We start from the raw sequence: 13,225 nt of genomic DNA, 5'->3' as shown, positions 1-13,225 counted from the left end.
CAAAGATGACTCCTCCCTGAGGACCAATAAGTTAATGGGAAAGGAGACACTTCCAGGAACTCTAGAGTATCCAAAATCCCTCTGTTAGCTCAATAGAAATAACAGGAAAAAACAAATTCCTTAAAAGCCCTATCACAGAATCAATGCCTTATTCTGGAATCTAAATTGGAAAACTAATTTGCAAAATAAAGAAATGCAAAGGCTCAAGAATAGGTGGATTAATTTATCAAATAGGTGAATTAATTAATTTATATTTTCTGATGTATGGCTTTAAGTGAGCAAAAACAGATGAAAAAGAAAAAAAATTAAACTACCTTCATTTCTCAGTTTTGTGCTGGTATCGCCCATAATTTCAGAAACAATGTCAGGTCAACTTATCAATACTGAGTCCAAAATACTACAAAAGCCTACATACAATAAGGTCACAATTTTATTTGAGTCCATCATTATTCAGTAAATTATTCATTTATTCTGTTTTCTGGGTAAGAGACACTGTATAAAAAATATGAAAAATGACTCAATCCTATATATGTCCTCAATAATAAACAGTATTAATAATGATACTCATCATAGCAGCTAATCTTCTACTGAGTAGTTGAGATGCGCCAAACACTACTCAAAGTGCTTTGATCCTCACAGTAATTCTCTAAGGTAGGTAATATCATGTCCCCCATTTTAAAGAAAGAAAATTAAGGCACAGGTAGGTTAAGTAATTTGTCTAAGATTACAGAGTTAGGGAGTCATGGAGGATAGATTCCACCCCAGGGAGTCTGACTTTAGGTCCTCCCACTGCTTCCCCAAGTTATACCTTAATAACGGAGAGCATCAAAAATAATAGCTAGAAAGTAGAGAGCAACAAATACTGATAAAGAGCATACAGAAGAAGCAAATACATGAAGTTTGACATGTTAAGAGGGAGAAAGTGCATCTGAGCTGAGCTGAGCTTGAAAGACACTTTCAATGCTTACCTGAAGAAATTAATGGAAAGCAATTCAGGTGTAGGACAAGGTGTTGAAGTTGGAAAGCAAAGGCTTGTAATTAAATTTGCTAGCGGCATAATACCAGTGGGAGACATGGTGTCTTCATTCAGCCAAAGTTTACCTACATGCCCCTAGAAGACCATTTTCCGACCTTTGCTTTTATCCTTAAAGCTCCCTATACCTGCAACCATCCTCATTTCCTATCTCCATGAGAAAACATAAGCAATGTTTTCCCCTCTAATTATTCCCCATTTTTCTGCTCCCCTTTATATCAATGCTCCTTGAAATAGTCAATACTAGCCTCCAACGTCTCTCTTCCCATTCTTACTAAAATCTACTCCTATCAGGCCCTTACAGCTTACGAAAACTGCTCTTATCAAAGTCACCTGTCTTGTTCATTATTAAATTGGATGGTATTATTTCTTTTTCTCAGTCCTTACCTTAATTGACATATCAGCAGAATTAAATACATTAATCACTCTTTTCTCAGAAAAAAAATTTCTTCATTCGGCCTCTAGGATTTCTCACCAGTGGTTTTCCTTCTATGTCACTGGCTACTTCATGTAGGAGGGCCCCAGGGCTCGGTCCCCGGACATCTTCATGTTCTTGTTTTTTAGTACTCACTCCCTCACTAGGTGATCTCATTCAGCTTTTGGCTTTGTCTATGCCTTCCAAACATCTATCCTCAGGCTAGTCCTTTCCATTAAACTCCAGTCTCATAAAACCAACTACCTATTTAACATCACTAGGCTGTCAATGATAGAAAGTAAATGAAACATGTCCCAAATTCCTGATCCTGTCCCTATCCTCAAACCTGCTTTAACCCTGTGTTTCTCATCTCACTTGACAGCAACCCCATCCTTCCAGTTGTGCAAACCAAAAGCCATACTCCTCATTCTGCCTCTTCTCTTCTCTCCTACTTGACATAAAATAGACCAGAAATCGTGATGCCCCTCATCAAAATATATCAAGAATCCAATTACTCCTCAGAATCTCCACTGTAAACAACTCAGTGTAAGTAAGCCCTGTCTTCTCTCACTTGGATTTTTGCAATACTCTCCAAACAGGTATCAGTAGGCTTCAACCCATGTCAACCTACAGACGGGGCATTATTATATATCTCCATTCTGATCCTGCCAAAGCGAGGCTTACCAGGTCACTCTTATTCTTAAAACTCCACAGCTTCTCTATCTCACTCTGATTTCAAGTCAAAGACTGACATGATCAGGCCGCATTTCCTCCCTGACTTCATCTTCTACTCGGTACTTCTACTCACTCCTATGCTTTGGACATATTGGCCTCCCTCCCTTTCCTTGAACACTCCAACCACATTCTCAGCTCAGGGACTCAACACAAGCTGTTCCTTCTGCCTGGAACATGTAACCCAGATACCTGCATGACTTTCTCCCATACTTCCATCAGATCTTTGTTCCAATATCTTCTCAGTAAGGTCTGCAGGAAACATACTAATTTCAAATTGCAATCCTCTCCAGGCATTCCCTATTCCCCTTCCATCCTCCATAGCACATAAATCTATCCATCTATCTATCTATCTACCTACCTACCTACCTACCTACCTACCTACCTATCATCTATCAATTTGTCCTGTTTATTGTTCATATCACTCCACTAGAAGGTCAGCTCTACGGGAACAGGGATGTTTTCTTCTTGTTCACTGCTGTATTCTTAGAGCTCAGAAACAGTGCCTGGACATAGTAAACACTAATAGTTATTGAATAAGTGAATATATTTTATAGATCTTATAAAGAACAGCAATGTTACCATGAATGAAAAGCTCTTCATTCTGACAAGTATGATTTCTATCTAAATTGTTTTATTAGAAAAACTTCTAAAGATGTTTGGAAACTTGGCTCAAAGCCTTAGAGTCTCCATTTTACCAAATACTATACAAGGTACAAAGATACAAATACAGACAGGGAAAGACCCTGTCTTCATGGAAGTCATCCTAATGGAAAGACAGGCATGTCCACTAACAAGTCCCACATTACAATATAACCAACGTGCATTCACAGTATCAATACCACAGCTGACACAAATGACACATCAAGAGATGCTTAGGAAAGGCTTACGAGACAGATGGTATTTTCAGCTAGATCACATGAAGTAGGGTTTTAGAAGGTATTCAAGGGGTAACAATTATTTCAAGCCGAGAAGAGTAGACAAATAGGAAAGACGCAAAGAAATGAATACATGTGGCATAGTCAGGGAAAGGTACAGAAATCTAGGTGCGGTGGGACAAGAAGCTGGAAATAAGGTAGGACCTTCTCTAATATTCTAAAAGTATAGTGAGACTTCAAGCAGAAAAGTGAAAGATCATATTTACGGTTAACAAAGGAAATACTTGTGATTGTTTAAAAAAAAAAAAAAAAAAAGGTTGGGCCATGTCACAGAAACAGATGAGGTAAGAAATGATGATATGGGGTTCTTAATCATTCTGGGGCCAGGGACTGCTTGGACAGCCCAGGAAAGCCTGTAGACTCTCTCTCTGAATAAAGCTAATAGAGCATGAAATAAAAGACATAGAGTTACAAAGGAAGCCAACTATATTGAAGTATAGTTTATCAATATATTTAAAAATTACATTCTGCTATAGTAATATATGTAATAAATATTAAAATCAAGAATATTATTACATAATATATACTTTCAAAGCTATGGCGAACATGAACATTATTTCAAAATGTATTTCAGTGATTCAAAACAGTTCAAGATATATATCTCATATACCATGTGATATGAAAACATCTGCGTTTTTATTGGTGACAATTATCACAACTACTAGGAATGTGACTGCTGTGTGTTGTCTATATTCATAATGAATGGCAACACTTAATTTTGGTTAGAGGATAGTAAACATAAAGATGTTATTTTTTCCTATCCATGCCCATGGGTCTTAAGTTAAGAATCCCTCACATAGTCTAATGTCCAGGCAACAAGATCAGAAATGAAAGAGATATTTAGAGAGAATATATTTCAAATAAATAAACATCCTCTGTTAAGTTAAAAAAAAAAATGGCAAGTAGATAAAATAATCCTAACCTACACTGGACTGACTCCAGAGAGTAAAAAGGAAATATCCCTATATCAACTGTTATTTAACAGTTTCCTTTACTTTGCTAAAAAGAACACAAACAACGGTAATACCACGAAGCATGATTCATTTTCAAGACGAATCCCTCCCTGTTCAAAGTTTACATTGTTTTTGACCAGCATCAAGACTGTTTATCCACACAAACTGTAAATACATCATTTTTAGAACTAACCAACAACAATGCCCATTTTGTTTTGACATGTGAGATACAAAAAGAACATGAAGAAAAATGACCATCACTCTAACTTCGGTGCTTTAAAAATGAGAAAAACTACACAGAGTAATGGGGTGAAATTCCAACATAATAAAATTTTAATATGTGTTATAGGGAGGAAAATGCCATCTGAAATGCCTTGCTTTCAAAAGGGAATAAGTGCAGCAGTAGTGTTGTCTATAATCTCCTCTCTGAGATGTCTTCTGTTTGCTTTATGTAAAAACATGAAGAGTGCTGTGAGAGCAATAAAGCTGAGAGAAAAGAGTATATTTTTACTCAGAAATTCAAGTATTACTGTTCAACTATTTGGTTTTTTTTTTTTTTTTTACACATGACAAATCCTTAACTGATTTGCATTTTGCACACTACAGCAAAAACATACTGAAAGGTATTTTTTCACAGTCATTTAATATCTGTCTTTTCCCTTGGACTAGAAGATACACAGGACAGAGGTAGCAATTTTTGGTGCACATTATGCCCAAAGCCTAGCACAGAATCTGGTATGTATAAAGCTTAATAAGGAAAGAAGAAAAGAGAAGCTCAAAAGAATACTCTCTGAAGCTGTATAAATATAAGGACTGTATTGTAAATCCTTCCTAATTTTTCTAATACATTTCATTCTCTGGTCAACCTAGCTTCCCATATGCACACTGAATCTCTCCCCATAAAGTGTTCGGAAAAATTTAAGTAAAGGAAAATATTCAACACAAAGTTAAAGGTCCTCAAAGAACCTATACTATCACCTAATTATATGACAAAATATTTATACTTACAAATGTAAGTAATTAAGTAAAATTTCTTGCAGATGTCTGAAAATGTGAATATCTAACAGCTTTCTAAACTTTAAAAACAAACATTCTAAATACTTCATTAAATGACTGTTTTCTCCTAATACTGATTCTAAATGATTTTCAAACTTGAAGGTCATGGGTCACTATTCAAGTTCAATATACATGAATAACAACTGCTCTTCTACAAATAATAGGACCAAAGCATAAAATATCATCTAAGGGGAAAACAGAGGGCCAAATTTTTTTTTTGAGTTATACAATTTCTCCCCACAATTTCATTTACCTATATTTTTTCAGTCTATCTTAAAACTTCCTACAGAAAATACTTATCTAGAATTGATTAGGTATTACAAAAGAATATATGTTCAAGCAGAAGCTAAAACAAATAAAGATAGGTATATAGCCAAAAGAATTGCAAAGAAACAAATACTTGCACTCACATGTTCATAGCACTATTTCCAATAGCTAAAAGGTGGAAACGCCAAATGTGTATCAATGGATGAATAAAAAAGTATGGTATATACATACAATGGAATATTATTCAGCCATAAAAAGGAATGAAGTACTGATACATAGTACAATGTGGTTGTAACTCAAAAACATTACACTAAGGGAAAGATGCCAGAAACAAAAAGGTCGTATATTGTATGATTGCAGTTATGTGAAATATCCAGAACAGGAAAATCTACCGAGATGGAAAGCAGGTTGGTGGTTGCTAGGAGCTTGGAGAGAGAGAAGTAAGGAGTAACTGCTTATAGAATATGTGGTTTTCTTCTGGGGTAAAGAAAATGTTTTGGAACTAGGGAGAAGTGGTGATTTCACTGTACTGTGAATATACTAAATGCCACTGAATTGTTAACATTTAAATGGTTGATTTTATATTATATGAATTTCAGATCAACTAAATATTGTTTTCTGTAGTAATAATAATCTCTCTATATAAAATTCCCTATTCTTAAAAACCTAAATTGGTTATCTGTCAAGTAGAATCTGCAGGGCACTAGAAAAAGTGTCATCTAATATAAACAAATATTTTCTGTCAGTCTAGTGAGAATGAAATGGTAAAACCACTCTAGTATTATCTACCAAGGCCAAGATATACATACATTGTAACCTAGCATTTCCACTTCTAAATGAATACACATTTACACCAAGAAACAAATACAGAAATTTTCATTGTATCACTATACATAATAACCCACACTGGAAACTACCAAGATACACATCGATAGTAGTAGAAAGGATAAATAAATAAGCAGAAGTATAATTATACAATGGAATCTTTAGGAGCAATGGAAATAAATGAAGTAAACCTACATAGAACAAGATGGATTAATCTCACAAACATATTTTAAAGAAACTTAATATTCCAAAATATACATGCTCTGTAATTCCATTTATATAAAACTGAACAACAGTATTTAAGGATACTTCCTTAGGAGAAAACTATTTTAAAAAAGAAAATAACTACCATAAAAGTCAAAGTCATGGTTTACTTTTATGGAAAAGGAGCACAAAGGAGGAATTCTGCTAGTGTTTCATTTACTGGCTGGGATGATAGTTACACAACTATTTCCTCTAAGATACATTATTTTTGTTGTTGTTTTTCCTACAATATGTTGGGAGAAATCCCACAGAGATGTATTTTCAAATAAAATGCAAATGCTGCTCTAACATACACATGGTCACATAACTCGTGACCATGATTCTCCAACAATGAATATTTCTTAATGAGCTACAGAGTGTTGATTCTGGTTAAAAATGGAATTTTCTGGAAATGATCTACAGATATGAGTTCAATCTCTAAATTTATGAAAATAGTCTCGAACTTCATATTCCATATACCAGGGTTCATTCATACATTCAAAAAAAAAATGTATACAAGTGGACATTTTGGTCAATAGTTGCTCAAGCAATAGTTTGCCGTAATCAGAAGTGTCTGGACGCTGATGGTAACTACTTTGAGCACCTCTATGTAATTGCAGAAGTCAAAGGTGACTTGTATTTATCTTTTGTTATTGGTATATATTGAGTACTACAATTTTAATACAGTTTTCCTTTCTTAAAATGTGTATACATTTTTTTGGCACCCTCTGTAAATATGCTACCTAGTATCCCGTATATGCTGAAAGAGTTAGGGAGTTAAAGTAGCATGATAAAGATCACCATTACTATAATGATTTCAATTTGTTAAATTATTTAATAAATTAAGACTGTCCAAACTGAGCCTAAGATCTTGTCTCTTTGCCTGAACAGATTAGAAAAAAATGGATTTATTTTATCCCAGATCTCTAAACTTAAGGATAAAGGGAAGGACTGTAGGGTTCACTGGAGAAAGAGAAAATGAAGTTTACCATGCAGAGGTGACCCAGAAGGGCTGCTTGATAGACCTGGAACAGGGCTACAGCGTCCTCCTTGCTTAGATGTTAGTTCTTGTTCAATCTCTTCCAGCCCAGCACTTTTCTGGAAGCGGCTCATACGATTCACGACTCGTGGTGACATATGTGTTCGAACACAAGGTTGGCCACCATAAGGGTTGATTGGGAAAACATGGGAAGTCCCTCGGAGTGTACTGACCACTACCCAGCGACAGTCATGGCTGAAACAGATGTCTTGTACCTAGAAATGAGATATGAGAAAAAAACAGAAATGATGAAAACTATTTGCATTTATCTCAGAGCATTACACATCTATCACCAAATGTGAATAGGGAATGCTTGCCTCATTAGCAAATTTACCGAAAATCAAAGGTCATAAATAAATATATATATTGTACAAAATATATAAATTGTACAGATGAGTTTCATGATGAATATTGATCAAAACTCTGTATCAGGGATTTGATAAGATTTACAGCAGGAAATTCTATCCCCTTGTTGCATAGATTGCCAAGTCAGAAAACAGGACCTACGCAGTTTCACCCTGGAGGGCTATAAGAAAAGATGTGTGAGGTTTATTTCTCTAAATGAATTTGCCTTCTAGAAAGCACAGAATAGTTGAAATAAAAATATACATTATACAGTGTGGGTGAGGTAATTACACCATCATTCACTCAACAAATATTCATTCGGTACCACGCTAATGAGTACTAGGAACAAAATGGCGAATAAGAAATCATTCTTGGGCTGACAGTAGAACATGAGAAAAAGACACAGAAGACATTTGTGAAAATATAATATATAAAAGTGAAATAACTGTCTTATGTATAATATATATGGAATATAATGGAATATAATTCAGCCTTCAGAAAAAAAGCTATCTTGCCATTTGCGACAACATGGAAGGACCTCGAGCATATGATGCTAATAGAGATAAGTCAGAGAAAGACAAGAACTATACGATATCATTTATATGCAGAATCTAAAAAATAAAAAAAAATAAAACCTGTAAAAAAACAGAGTAAAATGATGCTTACTAGGAGGTTGGGGGGATAGGGAGAGATAAGATTGATAGTGTTTAAGGGTATAAACTTGTAACAAGTAATAAATAAGCCATAGAGTTTAAATGCACAATATAATGAAGATAGATAGTAATATTGTACTACTATAATTATGTAATGTAATAGAAATGGCTACAACTGATCGTATTACAATATATAAACGTGTCAAAGTAGCATGCTGTATACTTTAAATTTACACAATGTTATATGCCAAAGTTATTCAATTAAAAAAGTCTAATGACAAAAGAAACAAAAAATGCTCATGTATAATATCTGCAGTGATTGGCAAACATTGCAGATCACAGCGTCTCTATTGCCTGTTGCAACTATTATATTCAACTCTGTTCTAGTGTCAAAGTAGCCACAGAAAATATGTAAATAATGAATGCAGCTCTGTTTTAAAAAACTTTATTTACAAAACAAGTGGTTGACCACAGGCTGGATCTAGGAAAAGTCTGTCCCTAATGTGTATGACACGAGACAGGCACTGAATACAGAAGTTCCAATATTTTCAAATTAGCACATTGACTTTACAATTTTTATCTTGGTATCAGTCTAATGGTGATAACTTGATCAAAATGTCCCCATTTACTTTTATACTTAAAAAGGAGCTACGTAAAATCCAATATTGTTTTAACCATTTTAAGCAAAGCCTCTAAAAGGAAGGCAAGTCACAGATTTTCCCCATTCACCAAATGGTAAACTAAAATAATTTTCTATCACATAAAACATTCGTCAAACAGTGCTCAAAAAAAAAGGATCCAGACAATGTGAAAATACAGTAGAATAAAGATAACGCATTTGTGAGGGGGATTTAACATGAAAAATGTACGTATGTGTGTACACATGTATATGAATATGAATATATTAGCTATCATTATAACAACATGAGCTAAGCAAAATTCCTTAAGCAGTCAGAGAAGCCAACTTTCCAATATATTAGATCATCCAATAAGCCGAAACTCAGATTAAAATCTTGATTAGTAGTCCAGAAATATTCCACAAACAAAAGCTACGGGGCCAGCCTGGTGGCTCAGGCGGTTAGAGCTCCGTGCTCCTAACTCCAAAGGCTGCTGGTTCGATTCCCACGTGGGCCAGTGGGCTCTCAACCACAAGGTTGCCATCCCCTCAAGTCCCCCAGGGGATGGTGGGCTGCGCCCCCTGCGGCTGGCGACGGCAAATGGACCTGGAGCTGAGCTGCGTCCTCCACAACTAAGACTGAAATGGACAACTTGAAGCTGAACGGCACCCTCCACAACTAAGATTGAAAGGACAACAACTTGACTTGGAAAAAAGTCCTGGAAGTACACACTGTTCCCCAATAAAGTCCTGTTCCCCTTCCCCAATAAAATCTTTAAAAAAAAAAAAAAAAGCTACAAGGATTTATCAAAGTATAAGTCTCTAAAAAAGCTTGGAACCTTTGAAATAAAAAAGAAATTTTAGTCTTATATCAAGACAAGCTACTTTATTGGTGGACTAATGCTAGACAAAAATGACCAATACATGGATAAACCAAATTTCAACCACATGCTGTCCATTTCAATTACTGTGACAAATGGCACATTAACAATTAAGTAAAGAATCTCCTGATAGCTGACAAATTTAAATCTCAGGAATTCTAGAATTACGAATAAACAGTCATTCCACCAGTGTTTTACCTCTGTACTTTGCCTATGATAATTTTCAACTGAACTGATTTACAGAAAAGCAAGAGAAAGAGAAGGAACAGGACAAAAAATGTGTTAATACCCGAAGCAATAGAAAACAAACACAATACCAAGGGAATTTAATACCATAATATCAACTGCATTAGCACAAGCCAGAATCAAATATATAAAGAAAAACATCTTCAGGCTTATTGAATAATTTATGTTCCATCCACAGTGTTATCTAAAACCTTTTTCCAAAACACTTATAATCAAGAGCACTTCCTGGTCTGCCAATGAAAAGGAGTTTCCTTCTTTCATTTTAAGAATACTTCTGATACGAGGTGGTGCTAACAATCACTATCAAGGCAGGAAGACAGAATTCCACCTAAATGCTTACTTAGAAAACTGCTATTAGAGCACTGGTTCTGCTCTATGACCTTGAAGACACATCAGGATACATAAATGAGCAGAGAAGGGTTGCTAAATATACTAGCTGTCAAGAGACTAGAGAAAGTTTAATCCTTTAAACAACATTACGGAAGATAACAAGTCGTCTACCCACAAAATGCAAAACGATACAACTGTTGGTATTATCCAACCAGTTGGGTGGTTTTTCATGCAGCATTAAAAACAGGAAAGAAGATACATAATAGTAAACTAACAATAAAAAGATATCATCTGTATGATTTTTGGACTTCAATTTTGGAACATTTCTAGTTAAGATTTTCTCACCACAGAACAGGAGAGCTATATGAGAGTTGCACCTCTGATTTAGCACTACAGTACTAAGTATTAGTACCATGTTACAGATCGGTCAATTGTTATAAAAAGAAGTTCAACAAGTGAAGGTACCAAACAAGTACTATCCGAACACTTATTCTCAAATTTAGGAAGTAAACATATTTAGATAATTGTTTTTAAAAAACACTGACTATTCACTCTCCTAAACCCAGGAACTGATCCGATCCAAGCAGATTTGAACAGCGAGGGATACACTGCATGGCCATTTCGATGACAAACTGCTATTAAAGTGAAGCAGAGAATCAATGTGGACATGACACAAGTGCAAGTTTCTTTTAGAACAGGCTTTGGCAAACTTTTTCTGTAAAGGGCCAGATAATAAAATTTTAGGCTTTGAGGGCAAAGCAGCAAAATCAAGTAGGTACTTATAAAACAAAAAGAAAAACAAATTGTGACAAAATTTTTACTGAGCATAATATTTTGTAATATAGGTCTACTAAGGAGAAGAATGGAATCTTATTTTATAGGAGATAGTCTTTTGATTATTTGGAGTTCTGACCTAGTATTATTATCATCAAATAGATTCCAATGCTCATCCATAAAAACCATTCTTAGCTTGTATGATGTCTAAAAACAGACAGAGAGCTACACATAGCTCATGGACCATGGTTGGCTGACCCGGTTTATACCATCATCAGGTGGTAAATATGGATTTGTTGGGGCATAATAGACTTTAAACCAGAAAGAACCTTGGAAATCTAAAGTCAAGGTCAAAAAACATAGTAGGACCCTCAGGTCAATAAATATCAGTCTTACAGTTTACAAAACACTCCATAGTGTAAAGGGAAAACTGTACATAAAGCCTTTCCATAAGGGAAATCCATATAAGATATGAGCTAGGAACATGTCTAAATTCAAAAGTAGGAAGACGCTTTGTTTTGTCTTCAAGATGAATATAGCTATATTCAATTCAATAATAATACATAATTATTGGACAAATTCATTTTAGTTTAAACACACACACACACATCCCACAACCCAGAGACAACTATTTCTTATTATCTTGGAAGACATTCTTCCAAACACCTCTTAATACACAGGTGAATAGGTATGTGTGCATACTCGTATGTTTATATATATATATATATATATATATATATATATATATATATGTATATATATATATATATATATATGTATTTTTATATATCACATAATTACAAATGTAGATACATATACACTTGCATGTACCCACACAGGTATAATTTTATATCAGATAACAATAGTAACCAATTTGAAATGTAAAATAATCTTTAAACTTTAATATTATAAAAGATAGTGAAAACACATATAAAGTTTTTACCTGTCATTATAGGCTTTACCTATAGGTAGATTTACATAGTAAATATATTTATACTTACCAGCTATATGGCCATGAAAAAGTTAGTTAACAACTCTGTGTCTTCTTCTAGTTCTTCATTTGTAAAATGGCAATAATAATACATATCTCATGGGATTTTAGGTTTAATGAATTAACATATAAAACACTTAGAACAGTGCTTAGCACTTAATAACCACTGAACAAAGATATATGCCATTATTATCGTAATTATCATAACATATATCCATACTCTGCCCAAATGTCTGTGTTACTGCTACTGATATAGAGTAAACTAATGTCGTATCTCTGCCAGGTTACTACATTAGGCTCTTAACTGAACTCTTAATTCAAACCACCTACAGGCAACAAAAGACAAAGGAGATAAGTCGTTCTTCAAAATTAAAAACGTTTGTGCATCAAAGTATACTATCAACAAAGTAAAAAGACACTCACAGAAAAATATTTGCAAATAAGAGATCTGATAAAGGTCCACCATCTAGAATATATAAAGAAGTATTTTCAGCTCAACAACATAAAGACAAATAATCCAATTAAAAAATAAGCAAAGGATGCGAACATTTTTCCAAAGAAGATAGATAAATTACCAGTAAGCTCATGAAAAGATGCTCAACGTCATTTGTCATTAGGAAAATGCAAATAAAAGCCACAGTGAGATACCATACTTCGTAATGAAAAGAATAACTATAAACAAAAAGACATAGAATAACAAGGGTCGAAAGGATGTTAAGAAACTGGAACCCTCACACACTGCTGGGGAGAATGTAAATGGTAAAGCCACCTAGAAAATGCCTCTAAAAGTTAGAGATTTACCATACAATCCAATAGTTGCATTCCTAGATACCCAAGAGAACTGAAAACATAATTTTAAACAAAAGCCTGTACATTAATGTTCATAGC

The 13,225-nt window shown here is 34.4% G+C and overlaps 1 protein-coding gene across 18 annotated transcripts in view; it reads right to left on the bottom strand.

Annotated features, from left to right (window-relative positions):
• Positions 1-13,225, bottom strand: part of BCAS3 (BCAS3 microtubule associated cell migration factor) — a 568,714-nt gene that overhangs the window by 372,714 nt on the left and 182,775 nt on the right. The window contains exon 15 of one of the 18 annotated variants that reach the window (XM_081029007.1): positions 7,452-7,716. The exons of the other annotated variants lie outside the window; for them this stretch is intronic. Coding sequence (XP_080885133.1) covers positions 7,452-7,716 — 265 coding nt within the window. The remainder of the gene's footprint in view (positions 1-7,451; positions 7,717-13,225) is intronic. 18 annotated transcript variants of the gene reach the window in all.

This window comes from Rhinolophus hipposideros, assembly GCF_964194185.1.
Source record: "Rhinolophus hipposideros genome assembly, chromosome: 20".
NCBI classification, from domain to species: Eukaryota; Metazoa; Chordata; class Mammalia; order Chiroptera; family Rhinolophidae; genus Rhinolophus; species Rhinolophus hipposideros.
This window is presented reverse-complemented; position numbering and strand designations above follow the sequence as displayed.